This window comes from Asterias amurensis, chromosome 22, assembly GCF_032118995.1.
Source record: "Asterias amurensis chromosome 22, ASM3211899v1".
NCBI lineage: Eukaryota > Metazoa > Echinodermata > Asteroidea > Forcipulatida > Asteriidae > Asterias > Asterias amurensis.
This window is the reverse complement of record NC_092669.1, coordinates 3,332,138-3,353,159: the sequence shown is the minus strand read 5'-3', so window position 1 is coordinate 3,353,159 and position 21,022 is coordinate 3,332,138. Positions and strand designations below refer to the sequence as shown.

At 39.0% G+C, this 21,022-nt stretch overlaps 1 protein-coding gene across 3 annotated transcripts; it reads right to left on the bottom strand.

Annotated features, from left to right (window-relative positions):
* Positions 1–32: 32 nt before the first annotated feature.
* On the bottom strand, positions 33–20,918 carry LOC139953691 (uncharacterized). 3 transcript variants are annotated; one of them, XM_071953205.1, is made up of 12 exons: positions 20,805–20,918; positions 19,154–19,327; positions 10,470–10,604; positions 9,676–9,778; positions 8,388–8,499; positions 7,736–7,813; positions 6,273–6,385; positions 5,321–5,418; positions 3,794–3,875; positions 2,710–2,784; positions 1,904–2,094; positions 33–387 (listed from the first exon to the last, which is right to left on the bottom strand). In XM_071953205.1, the coding sequence occupies exons 2-12, from the start codon at positions 19,316–19,318 to the stop codon at positions 238–240; spliced, it is 1,302 nt and encodes a 433-aa protein (XP_071809306.1). In that variant the 5' UTR covers positions 19,319–19,327; positions 20,805–20,918; the 3' UTR covers positions 33–237. The 3 variants fall into 3 exon arrangements, with proteins under 3 accessions (XP_071809306.1, XP_071809305.1, XP_071809307.1); XM_071953204.1 differs by having other exon boundaries at positions 20,760–20,911; XM_071953206.1 differs by having other exon boundaries at positions 1,904–2,055; positions 20,760–20,911.
* Between the last annotated feature and the right edge of the window lie 104 nt (positions 20,919–21,022).

The following is a 21,022-nucleotide window of genomic DNA, read 5'->3' as shown; positions in this document are numbered from 1 at the left end:
TAAATACAGATTACTATACATGTACATGTACATCTCCAAGCCAACTGGGCTTAGTTTAATAGAGCTGCTTTTAAAAGCACAAAAACAAGCAACACAATTATGCTTACCGAAATAATGATACCAGCCTAACTCCCATGTCACATGTACAACTTGTTACTGTATCCTACTCATTTCTGCTAAGCAGATATTTGTTAAGCTAAATATTCTGCTTAAGCAGCTCTATGAAATCGGGTCCTGCTAAAGGTTGATTTTCTTGCTAAGTGAAACCGTGTCCCCTGTATTTAATCGAGGCCTTGGAAGATCGCCAAACATTTCCGTTCCATCTTGAACGCTGAACGAAAGCGCCCTCATACTTGCGACCATGCGGTCTGGTTCTGGCATGGGAACCTGGAAGGAAACGAGAATATTTCAATTACCGGTCCAAATTACATCTTAAAGTCACTGGACACTTTTGGTAGTTACTCAAAATAATTATTAGCAAAAAAACCTTACTTGGTAATGAGTAATGGGGAGAGGTTGATATTATAAAACATTGTAAGAAACGGCTCCCTCAGAAGTAGCATAGTTTTGCGAGAAAGAAGTAATTTTTAACGAATTTGATTTTGAGACCTCAAGTTTAGAATTTGAGGTCTCGAAATCAAGCATCAGAAAGCACACAACTTTGTGTGACAAGGGTGTTTTTTCTTTCATTATTATCTCGCAAACTCTACGACCGATTGAGCTCAAATTTTCACAGGTTTGTTATTTTATGCATATGTTGAGATACACCAAGTTGAGAAGACTGGTCTTTGACAATTACCAATAGTGTCCAGTGAAAATTTGTGACAACAGCTATATAACAAGAACAACTAGCTAACAGAATATAACAAGCAATATGCAACAAATGGAAATTTGGTTGGTAATCCTGTTTTTATCAAGGAAGAAATGTCATGCTAAGCAAAATGTTGTGCTCAGCAGCTCTTTGAAATTGGGCCCTGGGGTGGATTTCACAAAGGTAGTCCTAACTTAGGACTAGTCCTAGGCAATGCTAAGAGATAGGACCAGTCCTAAGTTAGGATGAGTTACTGGTCCTAACTTAGGACCAGTCCTATCTCTTAGCATTGCTTAGGACTAGTCCTAAGTTAGGACTACCTTTGTGAAATCGACCCCTGGTCTAAGACAATTACCACAGGTGTCTAGTTCTCTTTTTTCAATCCAGTGAACCTAACAATGATTCATTAAAAAACACGACTGCCACTTAAAGGAACACGTTGCCTTGGATCGGTCGAGTTGGTCTTTGAAAAGCGTTTGTAACCGTTTGTTATAAAATGCATATGGTTAGAAAGATGTTGTAAAAGTAGAATACAATGATCCACACAAACATGCGTGGTTTTCCTTTTACCTTGTCGACTAACACGTCGGCCATTTATGGGGGTCAAAATTTTGACTCCCATAAATGGCCGACCATGTTAGTTCGCACAGTAGAAGGAAAACCACGCAATTTCGAGGCAAACTTGTGTGGATCATTGTATTCTACTTTTAAAAGATCTTTCCAACCATATGCATTTTATAAAATACGGTTACAAACGCTTTTGTTTTGACCAACTCGTCCGATCCAAGGCAACGTGTTCCTTTAAAAACTGAACGGCACATGTGAACAGGAGTTAGTAAGTTCTTAACAATTTAAACATTAACACATGGAAAATTAAACCTGAATAAAAATAACCAAAAGATGGCAGACAAGAGCATACAAAAAAAACAACAAAAAAAAACAGACCCAAAAGACAATAAATCAAAAATTAGACTAAGAAGAAGAAGATTAAGCAGTTATATGAAATCATGCCCCCGTTGCCTTGCAGGTGTGTGTTTGCAGGTATAGTGTGACAGGTCCAAACCAATTAAAACAACATCAAACAGAACCTACCTTGTCTTCATCATCGTCATCTTCATACGAGGCCTTGCCCTCACGGTTCCACATCGGCATCGAAATAGGGACAGAGGCGGCATAATTCTGCGTCCTTGTCTGGTCGCGTCTGGCCATCACATGACCCAAGTGGTCATCGTTTAAGGAGTTATCTGGCGGGAGAGAGTGGGTAGGGTTGACATGAGAGGAGTCTTTTGAAGGTCGGGGGAAGAAGGTATCGGGGTGAGAAAGTTGAAAGAGATGTTGAAGAAACAGAGATAGTCTTGAAAAAAAAATAAATAAAATAAAAATAAAAAACAGCAGTCACCAGAGCCTAACTAACACCCGTTTCAGACATGCTCCAGAGGCGCATCGTTCCAAAATCTGAATTAAGAACATAAAAAGTTTGACGTCTGAAAACAGTTAAGAGCGACTGGACGCGCTAAAAGTGGAAAGATCGACTGTTGCAGTGGGTTTTTTTTCTGAACGACTCCTTAGCTTCTTGGTTTCAGACATAGATTTTTTTTATTTTTTATTTTTTTTTTTTATGCAAGTCGCCCAAAACAAGGTTAAGGGCTACAAGGAAGAAAACATAGACATGCAGAAACTCACTGGAGCTGAAGGTAGGAATTGACATTCCTCTTACAAGATGGAATATCACAAAATGAAGGGAAACATGAACCAGGCAAGGAGTTCTAAAGAGATGCAGTACGAGGGAAAAAGCCGTTGTCATGAGCCGAGCCAATGTAAAAACAGACACAGAACAGAACTAGGTGAACAATACACACAATACACACGGTTCAAGGGTCAAAATGTCATAACCTTACCATCAGTGCTGCTTTCATCATCCGATTCAAAAAATGGATCGCAATCGTCGTTAAAACCATCCAAATCAAAGATTGCTGTAAACAATAAACAAAAGAATAATAATTTAGTAATAAATATTGAAAGAAAACAAACCTGTTCAATACCAGGAGCTCCAAATGCTCAACTGAATCAATCTTTTTTTCTCTTTTTTTGATTTTATTCTTATTAAAGCCATTGGACACTTTCTGAACAGAACATCAATGAAAAGTTCACAGATTTACAAATAACTTACAGGGTTTAGAAAAAGGTAATGGTGAAAGACTTCCCTTGAAATGTTCCATGAAATGCTTTACTTTGAAAATACATAAAAACAATTATCAATTCTCGATATCGAGAATAACGGATGTCATGACACAGACGGCGAAACGTGCAGAAACAAGGGTGGGTTTTCCCGTTATTTTCTCCCGACTCCGATGATCGATTGAGCCTAATTTTTTTTTACAGCAAGTTAAAGTGATACACGAAGTGTGGGCCTTTGGACAACACTGTTTACCGAAAAGGGCAAGGACACCAAGGCATTTTTTCCTCGGTAAATAGCACCCAATAAGGAAATTGTAAATTTCTATTTGAGCATTCCAAGAGCACCGAGGCAATGAGCCAGGTGCGTGGAGGCAATCGCCATCATTGCCTTCCTGTGAGGTGATCTATTTATAGAATATGATGTCATTGTTTCATGGAGATCTACGTTGTACGAGAGCTCTGTTGTTTTGCTTGGTTTTATCATGTGAATAGAACCAGAGTATTTGATGCAACGTTACACTCGTTTCCTTGTCTATTAGTGATTTTTTTTATTGATTTTTTTTATTGATTTTTTTTATTTTAATGAGTTTTTTATTAAGGTTATTGTTTTCTGTTGTATTGCATGTATTGTGGTATAACTTGTGCAATTTACCATTTTAATATTTTGTACAAAAGGATTTTAAATTTCATGTATTTTTATATGCTCGACGAATAAACCATTCAATTCAATTCAATTCAATTGAACGACGTACGAACACAACAAGCCTCGTTTGTCAGATGAGAGAATGGCCGGGAAATACTCACTATCGGCATCATTCGTTCTCCCTCGACTTGGTTTCGATGTTTGTCTGACTGCGGCTGCCGTTGGATGCGAACTGCCATACGCCTGATGATTTCAAATCAAATTATCAAATATTATCCTTCCAATGAAGTCAATCAATTCAATTTTACATTAATCTTTTTTTTTCAAACTTGTAGTAAAATAATTTTAATAATAATGCTGAATGCGCCGTAGCACCTTGTAAACCCTTGTACCCTTGTAAGGTGCTACATAATTGGGTCTCAGAATTCATAACTTCAATGACCTATCTTTCTGTATAAATGTATATACTAAGCGCCTTTAAAGGATTCCGGTACTTTTTCAAAATGTTCACAGATTTACATTAAGCTTAAAGGGTTTGAAGATAATGATGGTGGAAAGCTTCCCTTCAAATATTACAAACTGAGGTTGCGTAGTTTTTGAGAAATGGGTAAAACAAGTATCAAAATAATTTTCGTCTCAGGAAGACGAAAATTATTTTAGCATGTAAAATCCCATTAACCAATTATGATATTATACCAAAACCATAATTATCATAACTGGTTATTACGTTTTTACATGCTAAAACCGAGACCAAAATTATTTGTTTTACTCATTTCTCAAAAACTAGAGCACCTCATTAAGCATGTTAAGTACAATTTCAAGGGAAGCTTTCTACTATCATAATCTTCAAACTGTGTAAGTTTAATGTAAATCTGTGGACAGTGTGTTTTTTGTTAGGAAAAAGTACATGTACATAGACCCTTTAATAAGACTTTGATATTATTATTAATAATATTTAATAACAAAAGGCCAACCTTTTTTGCCGAAACGAAATAAAATTTAAAACAATTTTTTGTGTGTGGATGTTTCAACTGTTTTAATCAATGAACGTATTGTTTATAAGATTCTGTTGCTAACCTACAAGTTTTTGTCTGGTTTAGCACAGCAATATTTATCGTGCCATGTCAAGTTGGGGTATTTCGGGGTACATGGGAGGGCTGTGGCCAACAACACTGGGGGTAACATTAACAAATAACAGGCATACTTGTCTTAGTCGCAATACAAGTGAAAACATTTGGGTGTCAAGTTAGCATAGAGTGGGGTGTTTTGGGGTACTTGGGAGGGCTGTGGCCAAAGACACTGGGGGTAACATTAACAAATAACAGGCATACTTGTCTTAGTCGCAATACAAGTTAAAACATTTGGGTGTCAAGTTAGCATAGAGTGGGGTGTTTTGGGGTATATGGGAGGGAGGGTTTCTGGCCAAAGATACTTTAGATTTAAACACAACAATCGCAGAATCAAAGAAAGAAATAGAGAACAAACATTAATAATGTAAGTAAAATACAACAGCATTAACTGAATAAAAAAAAGTGCTTTACGTACATTTCAAAATACAATACATGGGGATATTTTTGGACTTTTTTTTTAGGGGTATGGTTCGTAAATTGTACAATCAAAGAATGAAAATATTAATTTTTTTCAAGGAGATTTTTGTTTTATTAAAAGGCTTGTTTAATGCTACCTACTTTTAAGACTGTTGTTTCTGATTTTGATTTGGAGGTTGGTGCTCTGCTGTGTAATGACCTGGGAGAACTTGCGATCTTAGACGAGTCGTGAGAAACAACTACGAAGAAGAACAAAGACAATTTTGTTTAAAGGCAGAGGACACGATTGGTATTTACTCAAAATAATCATTAGCATAAAAACTTACTAGGTAATGAGCAATGGCGAGCTGTTGATAGTATAAAACATTGTGAGAAACGGCTCCCTTTGAAGTAACGATCTGCCCATGGATTCGAGGTTACCATACATGTCATAGACACCACAGGATTTGTATAACAGCTTGCTGACCATCTGAAACAATTTGGCTATGGTAACGCACACAGGTACAATGCACAGCTCGAAACAATCTGAAAGGTGTTGAGTGGTAGTATACAAGTATTGACTGCTTCTGCGCCTCGGGAAAATAGAACACTCCGGGGATCACCTCGGAGTCGGAGTTTCAACCATAGCACGAGTAAAAGCAGTCAATATGTGTTCTATAACACCCCAACTGACAGTTTATCATCCTCGTACACTTAACATTCGTACGTGCAGTTCAGATACACAGATGCCCAGCTGATTGGGTTGGAGGTGGGTAAAAAGACGTCTGGGTACGTTAATACATGCAGTTCAGATACACAGATGCCCAGCTGATTGGGTTGGAGGTGGGTAAAAAGACGTCTGGGTACTGCATGGCAAACGATGCACTATCACACGGCTGCCGTTCCTAGAAAAACTAAGACACATTCTGGACGCTCTCTAAACCAATGAAAAGGTACAATATTTGTAAGGGGTGTTATGATACAGCTTATCAACATCACTGCTCAAATGGTACTGCCGACATGGCCGAGTGTGTACAAAAACCATTGGTGTTGTAAAGGTTAGTGAATTTAGAATGGTTTTGAATGGTGTATCGTGAGAGGATTTAAGTCTTACCTCTTTTATTGCTACCAATGCTCACGGGTGTTTGGGGTGGGGTGAGGGTTGCTTCCAACATCGCCTCTGATATTGAGTCTTCTAAGCATTTCTCATCTGCTTCAATAATTAAACTGTACGACAAAAGGAAACAAATTGACAAGTTATGATGAGGACACAGAAAACGAAACGTTTTTTTTTCTTCTTTTCATAACATCCAAAATGAAATCAAATGCCTGAGACGACACTGTGGCGCATCAGGGGCGGGCGGTCAGTGGCAGAGTCTAGATTTGAAGTGGGAAAGATACATATAGTGTATTCTGCTGTACCAGCCAGGCTCCTGTAGACGATGTGACCTGTGACATGTTTACAAAAGAGCCACAAAGCCTGGACTTCCTGCAGGCACGATGTGTACACAGCTCAATGGAAGAAAACACACACAATGTAAAATCTTCTATTTTATGGAGACTGCACTGTCTGATTCTAATAAACTTTTGATATGACGAAAGGGGGGCACATCTCAAAACTTGTCCAGTTTTTACTTTCACAACTCTTGGTTTTATGTGGAAATTATGACACAAAATGTCAACTTTCCCATAGGACCAGTGAAGTATCTTGCCTGCCAGAATACTCAAAGAAAGTACAAGGTCACACTTATTGTAAATAAAGTTCACATGGTCTATAGCACACACCTTAAAGACACTGGACACTATTGGTAATCTGGTAATTGGCAAAGACAAGTCTTCTCACTTTGTTTATCACAACATATCCATAAAATAACAAACCTGCGAAAGTTTGAGCTCAATCGGTTGTCAAAGTTGCGTTATAATGAAAGAAAAAACACCCCTGTCGCACAAAGTTGTGTGCTTTCAGATGCTTGATTTCGAGACCTCAAGTTCTAAATCTGAGGTCTCGAAATCAAATTTGTGGAAAATTGCTTCTTTCTCGAAAACCAAGTCACGTCAGAGGGAGCCGTTTCTCACAATGTTTTATACTATCAACCTCTCCCCATTACTCGTTACCAAGTAAGGTTTTATGCTAATAATTCTTTTGAGTAATTACCAATAGTGTCCACTGCCTTTAAAGGGAAGGTACACGTTTGGTAATTACTCAAAACAAATATTATCTTTAAAACTTACTTGGTAATGAGTAATGGAGAGCTGTTGATAGTATAAAACTTTGTGAGAAACGGCTCTCTCTGAAGTATCACAGATTTTGAGTAAGAGGTAATTTCTCACTCAAATAATAAAAGACTTCTAGGAATTCTAGCTAGAAGTCTTTTATTCCTCTCTGAAAGCACACAAATTCATTTGACAAGGGTGTTTTTTGAATCATCATTTTCTCGCCACTTTGATGACCAATTGAGCCCAAATTTTCACAGGCTTGTTATTTTATGCATATTATTTTGAGATACACCAAGTGAGAAGACTGGTCTTTGACAATTACCAAAGGTGTACCTTCCCTTTAAACGGAGCGTAACTTACCCAACCATCACATTCTTGTCTCTATAAGCTTTCTTCTGGACAGCTGTATAAGAATGCTGCTGGTCCTCAGTATACTTCCTACAAGAAAAAAGAAAGACATTTAAACGGTTTGAATCTTGTTGCTACATACAGTGCTAACACATAATGGTGTATATTGGTAAAAACCAAAATGAATATTCTTTATCCCTGATTAAAATGTAACATCTATTACATGTATCTAGTTGATGAAGGGTTAATCCTATTATTTTTTAATTCCAATAGAAGCGCAGACATATATAACAAAATTTACCTGTGAAAACTCCATTTGTAAAGGTGGCTGTGTTGTTGATATTTAACGCTGAAAAGCGGTTGTGTCAAAGCAGGGCCTAATTTCACAGAGCTGCTAAGCACAAAACATTGCTTAGCATGAAATTTCTTCTTTGATAAAAACAGGATTACCAACCAAATTTCTATTCGTTGCATACTGCTTGTTACTGGTATTCAGCTGTTGTTTGCCTATCCTGAGTAACACATGGAAATTTGGTTGGTAGTCCTGTTTTTATCAAGGAAGAAAGTTCACGCTTAGCAAATTTGTGTGCTTAGCAGCTCTATAAAATTGGGCCCTGGTGTTTCTGATCAGTGGAGTTTGGTTTGGTATGAGTTTCAAACTTACTTGATTCTTGCTTCCATGGAGGACTTCTCCTTTGCAAGGTACCGGGTTAGCTGATCTTGAAGGTCCCCCGCAGTCTTCTTAAGTGCGTCTTGGTTACTTGTCATTGGAAGCCCTGGGTATCATCAAAGACAAGTTCAGCTCATTATTTATTATTACTAACAATTGTTTTTAAAAATAATAATAAACAAGTTTTTTTATATAGTGCTTTATACACCATGTCTCAAAGCGCTCCAACAGTATTACCCGTATTGGCTGAGCAAGCAGAAACCTCACTTGATGATTACCAACGGAGATTGAACCAACGATCGGGTGAATTACAGGCAGCTGAAGAAAGAAGCACAAGACTTGAAGAACGAATCAGTAAGGATAGTTCATATATAGCGCATTTCACAATAACCGTTGAGCTTTACATTAGTGTCCTGGTCATTGGGCCAATAAAATTTCTTTATCTTTCTCAGCTCCCTGGGGAGTATACGGCCCTAGCTGCTGTGGCGCTCAGGAGTCTTTTTCAAACACAATATCAATTTCTACCCACACAGGTACCCATTTATACCCCTGGGTGAAGAGAATAGTAAAGTATCTTGCTCAAGGACACAAGTGTCATGACCAGGATTCGAACCCACACTCCAATGACTTAACCACCGAATTTGATTCTCTTAACCGCTCGACCATGACCCCCCTGTATAGACCGTATTGATTATGACGTCTTGATTCAAATAAATGCCCTACAATATGGCATCTGTGAGCGTGTGTGGTGGTGTGCATACGTGTGCCATAGAAATCTAACTGGGAGCAATGCGTGCTGCGTGCTTCAGTGATGTACATGTACGCCTTTAGATGCCTAATTCTTTTTCCCTACAGATACTCCCCCTACCCACCCTTGTAGCCTGCCTCATTCACTAATCAATTCCCCACCCTTGATATTGTCCTTTGTGTTTCCAACTTCTTGTGGTCTGAAATCGGCCAACAATAAAGAGAAAATCTAAGCCTGGATGATGAGAGAGCAAGGCATGATGGGAATAAAGGCACAGCAGCGCAATGGATCACCCCTGAGAACGAGGTTGAAATTGACAGGCATCGGGCTTGGGGTCCAGCTTGTCAAGTTTTCATAGACCCCTTATATATCTGTAGTCGCACACCGAAAAAGGGCCCACACTGGGGTCAAAGGAAGCAAATGATTGGACATAAACAAACATGCGCGTGAGCTCAGCGTTCGTGTTGCGGTCGCCTTATACAAGGGGTCTACTTCAAGCCCTGTATGTAGGTCAGTTTAAGTACATGTACATACCCAATGTAGGACTGCTTATTTTGTTGACGTCCCGCAAGATCAAATGATACAGGGGTGAGAATTCTGTCGACCTTTGAAGATCTTCTTGTTTTGCTGTGTCGCCCTGGAAAAAGAAAAGTATTATTGCTATTATTAATATTTTTATTTAATAGATGTTAAATTTGCATCCGGGATAAACATGATAAAGAATATTAATTTTGGTTTTTACCCATACACCGATGTGTGTTAGCACTGTATACTCAGTACTTTCCCGAGTCCTGTGAAAAAAACATCACAGGCATGTTACTCGGGTGGGATTCGAACCCACGACCCTTGCAATTCTAGAGCATTGTCTTACCGACTAGACTACTGAGGTTGCCTGGTAGCTAGAGGCAGTTCGAATCCTATGTTTTGGCAGCGGGTACCGCAGCGATATAATAGATGTTAAATTTGCATCGGGGATAAAGAATATTAATTTTGGTTTTTACCCATACACCGATGTGTGTTAGCACTGTATACTCAGTACTTTCCCCCCCGAGTCCTGTGAAAAAATATCACAGGCATGTTACTCGCGTGGGATTCGAACCCACGACCCTTGCAATTCTAGAGCAGTGTCTTACCAGGCAACCTCAGTAGTCTAGTTGGTAAGACACTGCTCTAGAATTGCAAGGGTCGTGGGTTCGAATCCCACCCGAGTAACATGCCTGTGATATTTTTTCACAGGACTCGGGAAAGTACTGAGTATACAGTGCTAACAAACATCGGTGTATGGGTAAAACACAAAATTAATATTTTTATTATTTAAAGTTACTCACCTCTAGATTCAAACTGACTAATATCCTGTTCAATCCTTTGCTGATGTGAGTCGCATAGCACTCCATCTCACAGTTGAGACATGTCCGCACAACCCAATTACCAACCGGGTACCTTCTGATCAGGCATCTCTGTGCCTGGACAAAATAGCAAAGAAAATGAAAATCAATTTCGTTTAATGTTGGTTTTACCCTTAGTACGAACACACAAGCACCATAACGAGAACAGAAAACGAGAATGATGAACATGCACGCCCTCTCGATTGGTTCAATGAGCGTGGGTGTATTCTGCGCGGAGCATTTCAACCAATAAAGCGTTCTCTTTGCATCGTTATTGTACGTTTTCTTATCGCTGCAGTGTGATTTGGCCTTTAAATCGAGGTGTGCAACCACTGTACTCAGTACTTTCCCCCGAGTCCTGTGTGAAAAAAAAAAACACCTACAGGCATGACAGGTGCATATATACCCAACAACCCAACGACCAACCGGTTAACTTCTGAACAGACATCTCTGTGCCTGGACAAAATAGCAAAGAAAATGAAAACTACGTTAATTTTTGTACATTTTTGGGGTTTTACCGTTACATCGATGTGTGCAAAGCACTGTATGTATGTACATGTATATACTCGGTAATTTCCTCAAGTCTTGTGAAGAAAAACCCAGCCATTTTACCCAACAACCCAACTACAAACTGGGTAACTTTTGATCAGACATCTCTGTGCCTGGACAAAATAGCAAAGAAAATGAAAACTATACTAAATTTCTTTACCCTAACATTGTTCAGTGTGCAAGCACTGTAAAATGAAACACTCAGTACTTTCCCTGAGTCCTGTGAAAAAAAAAAAAAAAAACACACAGGCATTTTCATCTAACCTACGACCCTTACCATGCTTACAATTCTACAATATTCTAGAGCAGTGACTTTGATTAACATGTACATGTATGTACATCAGTGATGCATGCATAGCATGGGGGAGAACCCATCTATAGAGTTAAAGGGCCACTTGGCATTGAATTGGGCAATTTGAGCTAACAAATTGTTTTAAAAACCATTTGTTATGAAAGGATGGTTCCAGGATAGATATTTCAAAAGTAGTATAATGATCCAGGTCTGGAATAACACGCAGGCCACTAAGGCGACTTCCATTGCCCACTAGTATTCGTTGGCTTGGCCTTGATGCCCCTTCAAAAGCTTCCCATTGACTCTAAGATTTTCCTTTGAAAATGCCCTCGGCAAAACTAGGCCTGATGATCCTTGCAAATACAATTGTATGCCTCAAAATTGTTTGTTGTATTTCATTTGTTAATGTTAGTCTACATTGTAACACCATAGAGTAAGGACAGTAGGCCTGGGCGAATTATTCGAATATCCGGTTAATGGCGAATAGGTTTTCCTATCCGTAATCGCGAATGTCTTTTTTTTCTTAACCGGATATCCGCATAGGGCGCGAATAGCTATTTATAAACCAGATAGTTCTGTAATTACAACCAAGTAACCAGATATTCTTTAATATCCGAATATCCGCGGACGTCGGGCGACAACTGATATGAATGTTTTGTCTGAATCCTTATGAAACTTCTATTAAGACAGCATAAAACAGCATAAATTAAGTATCTAACTATGCTCACCTTCGTGAAGAGTTAAAACAATGACATTTCTGACGTAATTTGTTCAAAGATTACAAAAGTTTTCCTTCACGTAGAGTCAATCACGATCAAATTGCCATCTTTAAATTAGATCCGGTCATTTTTATGAATGAACCGAGTGACACTGTCTAAAACTAATATTTTTTTTTTTAATAGCGCCCTCTAGCGGCAAAAAAAACTATTCGAATATCCTGTTAATTTCGGATAGTTGGCCAGCGGTATCCGAATAACAAAATTTCACTATTCGCCCAGCACTAAAGGACAGAGCTATGGTAATACCCTCCGTCTTTACTTTCTTTACTAACAAATTTTATGATTTTATGATCTTTAACTTCTCGCCAAAATAAACAGTGCGGCTTCATTCTAATGCAATTCCTCAGCACTGCTACATCAAACAGATTAGCCTTAATAAAACATAATTTCCTAAAGCAAATACCGACCTGGTCCTCTAGTGTGTTGACAAACAAGGGCTTGGGGTCAAACCATCACTTGTGGTCAAACATTTATCTTGTAGTTTTGTTTACAAAAGGTGATGCGACCTGCACTTTAATGTTTTTACCGAGAAACACAAGGTAATTAACCCTAGATATTGTTAACAATTAGTAAATATTGACTGTAAGAGTTGAATGGGAACCTTTTAACCACACTACAAATAAAGGATGGAGGAGTGTTTAGCCTTGTATCCCACTGGAGGGGAAACAACCCACACTAACAAGCCACAAACCAGACGGGTGACTGGTCCACCAGAATTTGTTTTAATTTATTCCGAGGTAAGACGCGATGCGTGGGACTTGACCAAATCTTTGCTTCCTGCAACTTCCTTTCTTTGTTTTCTTTTCATTTAACCCCGTTAAATCAAGCTCATAACCAAATAACAGGCCCTTTTCTGGAGCGGGAGGGGGGGGGGGCGGGCCAGGTTCCCGTAAACTTTCAGATTTCCCAATGGAAGTACATTGGTACCATAATGAAACGGGCCTTGTCCTCTCAAAGATGAGATTCCAGGCCTGCCGAAACTCAGGACCACCCCCCACCCCCACACCCCAAATATTTACCAGGATTGATAAACTGCAGGGAAAACTGAGAACAAACAAATCTACATGAGTCAAGTCAATTGCGGGCATTATATTTTAAGCGGCATAGGATATGAGTCACTTTTATCTCTAAGCATGGTCAAGTTCAAAATCCAGGGATGTGAACGAAATCCAGGGAAGCGATCCAAAACAAGGAAAACACAAACCTCTGTTGGCACAGGATAGAGTTTTAAAGCTAAACAAAAAGCATAGTTTTAAAGTACGTAGGGTCATTCTTAGACCACCTCAGAAAACAAACTGTAATTTGTAATACAGTATACATTTAACTGATCAATGTTTAGGTAGTCTTTTGATTCACCAATCCACACAATTCAATGTAACTTTTGTGGGACAAAAAACACAATGTCCACAGATTTACACTAAACTTACACAGTTTGAAGATAATGATAGTAGAAAGCTTCCCTGAAAATACTATGTACTATGTCTCATGAGACGAAAACTATTTAAATAATTTACAAACGTTTTTTCATGACATTGTTTTACTCATTTCTCAAAAAACTACAGCACCTCAGTAAGTAAGATTTGAAGGGAAGCTTTCCACTATCATTATCATCAAACCCTGTAAGTTTAATGTAAATCAATGGACATTTTGAACAAGTATCCAAATCCTTTAAACTTTATAACCATAACTTTTAAACAGTGTTGTAGCCACGATGGGCCAGTGCTACATGTAGGCAGGCCTGCTTAGAGCTCACAATTTTTACCCAGTACTATGGCAAAAATAGGCACATTGAGTTGCCCAGCACAGATTTCCCCTAGAATAAATCTATACATTGTCAACTGTGCATTGATCTGAAACACCATTATACATGTACCTTACAAATGCTTTATAGTATCAAATGTCACAGAGAAAGAAAACAGTTAAGGCCAAATAAAAAAAAAATACCAGTTGATCGTCCGGATTTTTCAAAAACTTTTATTTACTATTAATTACTTTTTTTTTTTAAAATGGCCGCTTAGTATTTCAAATCAAACAGGCCACCAATTCTTCAGTTTGAATCAACCGAAAACTTATTTTATACCTTTATTAGTTGCATGAGGACCTGTGTTAACACTAACACTTAAACAGGGTCGGATATCACTAAAAAGATTTGCTGGTAGGCATTCACTGATATTGTTTTATGAAACCAACGGTTACAAGTGTTCGAGAGCATCAGTCCTTTTTGAAAATATGGAGAAAAAAAAAACGGAAAAAAAAACCAAACATTTTTTTTTTTTTTTTTTTACAAAAATCAAAAAATAATAAATAGTAAAAAAAAGGATACAGCCCCCAGAAAGGACGCGGGCGGGGACGATCAACTAGTAATTTTTTTTATTTGGCCTAAAAGGCCAATGTAACCTACTGCATGGGCCATAAAAAGAACAGTTTGGAAACCTGGCATTATGCTTGAAGCTTGCACTTCAGCAATACTGATCCCATTTTTAAACATGAACAATTTTGTTGATTTGCTCAACAGCCTTGGTGGACTTAAACAAATTGGTTTTAGCTACAACCCTGGTTCCAAAATCACCCATAGCCAATGTTTAAAGACAGTGGACACTATTGGTAATTGTCAAAGATTAGTCCTCACAGTTGGTGTATCTCAACATATGCATAAAATAACAAGCCTGTGAAAATTTGAGCTCAATCGGTCGTCGAAGTTGCGAGATAATAATGAAAGAAAAAAACACCCCTGTAACCACACGAAGTTGTGTGCTTTCTGGTGCTTGATTTCGAGACCTCAAATTCTAAACTTGAGGTCTTGAAATCAAATTCGTGGAAAACTATGTCACTTCAGAGGGAGCTGTTTCTCACAATGTTTTATACTATCAACCTCTCCCATTACTTGTAATCAAGAAAGGTTTTATGACGATAATTATTTTGAGTAATAACCAATTGTGTCCAGTGCCTTTAACAAGCCATCTGTGGTCAAGGGTTTGACACATGTAGACCAGTCCCCTGAGAGTGGTCTGAAATTCAAGCCCTGATTGACCAGTAGTCTGAAATTCAAGCCCCGACTAGTGCTCAAGTGCAGTAAGGATAAGGCTGTGTCCGAAACGACGACTTCGGCTACAGCTACGTCTAGATCAGCGCGTCTACCAGTGTTGAAGAATAGCAGACGCACGCGATCTAGCCGTAGCTGTAGCCGAAGTCGCCGTTTCGGACACGGCCTTAGTTTCAACAGCCCAGGCCTTGGATTACACACAGGCCACCATTGCCCGTGGTCTTGGCCCTGGTGCCCCTTCCAGCCTTCACAAGTTTCCAATTGACTTTAAGATGTTTGCAGCTATAGAAAATGACCTAGTCCTTTCAAAGATGAAATTCAAGGCCTGAAAACAAACCCACAACTTACTTCCAAGAAACCCTAATCAAGATGGATAATGCCAACTACAATCTAACAAAGGTGTTGACTTAGCAATTGTGGTTGGGATTGGGATTAACTTACTAATTTAGTCAGTGAAGAGCTGGAAGCTTTAGTATTATATACAGTAGACATTGAGGAAGACTTCATGGTATTATACTAGAGTCAGGGTTGTACATGTAGCTAGACCAAGTTAAGTGGTGGACATATAGCTAGACCAAGTTAAGTGGTGGGCATGTAGCTAGACCAAGTTAAGTGGTGGGCATGTAGCTAGACCAAGTTAAGTGGTGGGCATGTAGCTAGACCAAGTTAAGTGGTGGGCATGTAGCTAGACCAAGTTAAGTGGTGGGCATGTAGCTAGACCAAGTTAAGTGGTGGGCATGTAGCTAGACCAAGTTAAGTGGTGGGCATGTAGCTAGACCAAGTTAAGTGGTGGGCATGTAGCTAGACCAAGTTAAGTGGTGGGCATGTAGCTAGACCAAGTTAAGTGGTGGGCATGTAGCTAGACCAAGTTAAGTGGTGGGCATGTAGCTAGACCAAGTTAAGTGGTGGGCATGTAGCTAGACCAAGTTAAGTGGTGGGCATGTAGCTAGACCAAGTTAAGTGGTGGGCATGTAGCTAGACCAAGTTAAGTGGTGGGCATGTAGCTAGACCAAGTTAAGTGGTGGGCATGTAGCTAGACCAAGTTAAGGGCAATAAGGACAAGTCTACCAAGGGCAAGGGTATCAACTAAACACCAAATTTTTTAATGTTGGATTATGGGCCATTATTGCTGAAGTAGGGCCAGGTTTCCAACCTGTTCATGCTATGGGGGCCATGCAATAAGTTGAATTGACTGTGTTTTTATCTATGTGACATTTGATAACTCCTCATCATGAGCTGTGCTGAGAGCAATGCAGTGGACAATATTTGAAAATCTGTGCTGGGCAGTATAATGTGTTTTGCTCAGAGTGCTGGGCAAAAATTGTGAGTCCTGGGCAGGCCCGCCCAGCACCGCCCACTGTGGCTACATAACTGACCAGAGTCCAATTTCATCAAGCCTGTAGTGTAATCAACTTGCTAAGCACAACAAATTTTGCTTACAATACACCTGTAATACATTTATAGTACTTGTTCACTCAAACTTGTTTCTGATCAGCAGAGTGTGGGTTCGAATCCCCAGCCGTGACACTGTGTCCTTGAGCAAGACACTTAACCATTGCTTCGTCCTTCGGATGGGACGTAAAGCCGTTGGTCCCAAGTGTTGTGTAACGCTTGTAAAAGAACCCAGTGCACTTATCGAAAAGAGAAGGGGTTCGCCCCGGTGTTCCTGGTTGTGGCTGCTTAATGCGCCGTAGCACCTTGTAAACCCTTATAAGGTGCTAAATAATTGGGTCTCAGAATTCATCACTGCAATAACCTATCTTTCTGAAAGTTTGTATATATACTCAGCGCCTTGAGTACCTTGTTTGGTAGATACGTGCGCTATATAAGACTTCGATGTTATATTATTATTATATTATTTATTTTAAAAATGGCATCGAAAACAGGGTGTCCAAAATTGAATTACAGAGTACCAAAAAGGCACCCAGACATGCCAGACACATGGAACACTGTAAGTGCTATTCACATGACAGCAGTTTAACTAGGGTCCATTGCTTAATTCTAGCATGGTTTTAAAATGATGAAGCAATGTTTGACAAACAAATTTTGCAAGAGAACTTGGACAGTATAACAAATTATTATCCTTTCACACAAGGTACATTTTGTAAAATTTTAAAACCATGCTACAATTTAGCAAGGGACTCTTGCTAAATTGCTCTGGTGCGAAAGGGGCTTATAAGCCAGCAACCATGTGAAAAAAAAAAAAAACTGGTACATCCAAACATCTCTAAACACACAGCTCTGGGAAAGGTTTTTGTTTCCCTATACATGTATGTACATGTAATAGTCAAATGGGCACCTTGCCAATCCGCTTATTACATTATTTTTATGACATTTGTATGTGGGGGAACATGGGCCTATATAATTTCTTCTTTTTTGGAAACATTCAATTTTAAAATGGTTAGTACAGTATTTCCCTACAAAGAATGTCACAAAACAGTAACTTTATTGACTCGCATTGTTTGTTCATGACTTTGTACAGCTTTAGCTATGTAGAATGTAAAATAAAATAAAAGGAAATGGGACTTCCTTCCTTCAGCATAATGGGTAATATTGGGATGCCACATGACATGTAAAATAGTGCCCTACACATCTAAATAATGTTTCAGATATTGTAAGAAAATAAAATGTTTCTAGCATCAGAGCAGCCAACATGTTGCACAATTGCATCAGTGAAATGTTTTCCAACACTCCGAGAGAGAGAATTACATTCAGTATTTAGAAAAAAAGTTTTCCATGGTCAGGGAGATGTCAATTTTCTTTATTAGAACAAGGAATGATTGGTTGATTTTCAGGGAACCTTTTGCAGAATCAGGTCAGGGAGAGCTACAGGTACATGCCAATCTCCTTCAGGATCTTCTTCAGAAAGTTAATATGATACTAAGGCATGGTGCTGCAGGCCCAAAAGCAGGCATGGAATAAAACACCAGGCCAGGTCTGTTGAGTGGGACAGCCGCTTTCATCTTAAAATTCTCCACAATATGAGATCCATGGTTTACATGATTCAATGTGCTGCGGCGGATTCAGCAGCCAGTGCCAGAAAACACTGTTGCAAACCCATTCTCTTTGCGATAGTGTAAAGGGTGTAATGATGTATCTAAGGCGCCATATTATTTGTGGCTTGTTTACAAATCGGCTCCCATAAGGGAGTGAGCCTGAGATCCAACTTTTAAAGCCAGTGGACACTTTCGGTAATCAGTATTGTCCAAGGCCCACATTTCGTGTATCACAACTTATATATAAAATAACAAACTTGTGAAAATTTAGGCTCAATCTGTCATCGGAGTCGGGAGAAAATAATGGAAAAACCCACCCTTGTTTTTGCACGTTTCGCCGTGTCACGACCTGTGTAACTTACTATAAATTCGTAATTCTCGATGACGATAATTGTTTTAATGTTTTCTCAAAAAGTAAAGCATTTCATGGAATAATATTTCAAGAGAAGTCTTTTACCATTACCTTCTGTAAACCCTGTAAGTTATTTGTAAATCTGTGAACTTTTTTTTCTCTCTGTTCCGAAAGTGTATAATGGCTTTAAGGGCAAATTGGAGGCAACCAACTGCAGTGCATGCTACAGGAGCACTTAGGTAGCACTTGAGTGGTTTTTCAATCAAAAAGTCTTCCGATCCCAAAGAAAATCATATGAACATTCATTGAATATGATTGCATACTTTATGAAGATTGCCTCGAACAGGTTGCCTGTAAAATGTCTCATGCATGGACCTATTAATGTGAAAATGGTGGAAGGTGTCAAAAGATACAAATGTACGCTTGTCTAGCGGTTAAAAGTGCATCGGACTCAAACCTGATCAGCAGAGTGTGGTTTCGAACCTGCTATGTAAAAGGAGGTCTCATAATTCAAACATAGTCCCTCATACCTTGCAGGAAAATACAGAATGTAGGGTTAGAAACTCCCGCAATTAGCACCTACAAACTTTTATACTATTATTATTACAAAACTTACTTCAGCTATTCCACCAAGATCGAGTTGAACCTCAGCAACGTCGCTCCTGAAGAAGTCGTCGCTTTGTTCTTCGGGCGTTAGTCTTAATTCTGCGAGTTTTAATGGTGTTGGGACTGCCTTCGTGTGTACACTAATGTTTAGGCACTGGCAGGTGAGTCGACCCATGATGATTAGCTGTTAAGGGAGAAAGAGAGTTGTTGCATTGGGTGAATAGATTGTTGGGGTTAAGAGCATTCTGCACAACTGCTAAAAAAATAAGCGTACATGTAGTACCCAGATCCGGTGTTGCGGTCTCAGATGTGCTGTGTGCTAAAAGCTCCGGATTACCAAATACGGCAGTATTACGTCATGTCATACCTGCGTACAGCATGCGAAAGTGATCGATTTTAGTGCCGGGGTGAGTTTTGCTTTAAGAGCCCGTAGCTGTCATTGTGGCGCCCACAAGTAAATTGAGTGGTGAACGAGTGGAGCATCTACGATAGTATTGTGAAAAAGCAATCACATAATCAAGTATTTTTGAGGAGCGGGAAAAGAGGGTTCCTCTGAAAGCCAGAAGTTGTGCGTTGCCAGGTGAAAAGAGCACTCGTACGATAGCAAGGAAAGGTCTCTGAGATTTATTCGCGGAAGGCAGCAGAGAACGGGAGACCCGATTGTCATTTGCCGCTCGAAAGAATCTCGTAACCCTCCGGCCTGGCGGCCGTCGGGAGGAGGGTTACATTATCGCAACTAATGTCCAGGCAGTGTCTTATACTCTTAGAAAAGAATTTGGGAAAGTGGGCATACAAACTAAAAAGTGCGAGTGCAACTAAAAAACAAAAACTAAAAAAAAAACCACTGTGTGCATAGCTTACAATCATTACAACACGAGCGCGCAGTGCTATTCTGTCCCGTAAACCGAAACAAGCGTGCTTATTTTCAAGTTAATGTGGTCTCCACAATGTCAGTGAGCTACAAATGTAGTATTAATGTATGATCTGACAATGTCCGACATGTCTGAAGGTAAGCAAAGTGACACTCACTCCTGGCTGACTGGGGAAATTTTGATGCACAATGGGGAATGGAAGGGTTTCTATTTGAAAATTGAGTTAACCTAGTAACTTTTGGGGGAATACTAATACTAATTATACAGGGACAAGCTGAAGCAAAGCCAGAGTAAAGAGAGAGGACGAGGGGGTCCAGCTTATTCAACATTTTATTTTATTTTATAATTAGGCCTATACCAAAAACAAAATAATTTTTTTAAAACAAAAGGAATTTATTTTTTATTAATTAATAATAGTATTTATTTATCTCATTTGATTTTAATTGATTGATTGATTGTTTGAGTACTTTTTACTAATAGTAGTACTAAATTATTTCATTTTCATAACGAATATCAAACATGATGGCAGGATACTGACAGTTTGCACTTAACAGTAAAGCAAAAAATGTAGAAAAATGCTTCGAGTGCAAAGAAGGTCGAGTTGTCCAACCAACACGAAAATGACAATCCTTGGGAGTGGAAATTCGGACAGACGACGTGTCCCCCGTAAAAACTAAAATATATTAAAAAGCACAGAAGAATGAAAATGACAATTTGCAAAAAAGGAATGAAAACTAAACTGACCTTTGCGTGTTGCTCAAATAAATAAAATATGACAGAATTTCTTACACCATACGTCGGTTGTCGTCTGGTTAAATACTTCAATATTAGCTAACTTTGACAGGCTTTTGATGACACATTTTTGTGTGTAAGTTCAGCAATTCACGCACGTCTTGCATGAAATGCTCAGCTAGGTCAATTTTGTGGGTCAATCATGTGATCCAGAATGGGACATTCCATTTGGTAATAGGGGTGAAATAACTAATTTACACTCTACCAAGTAACCA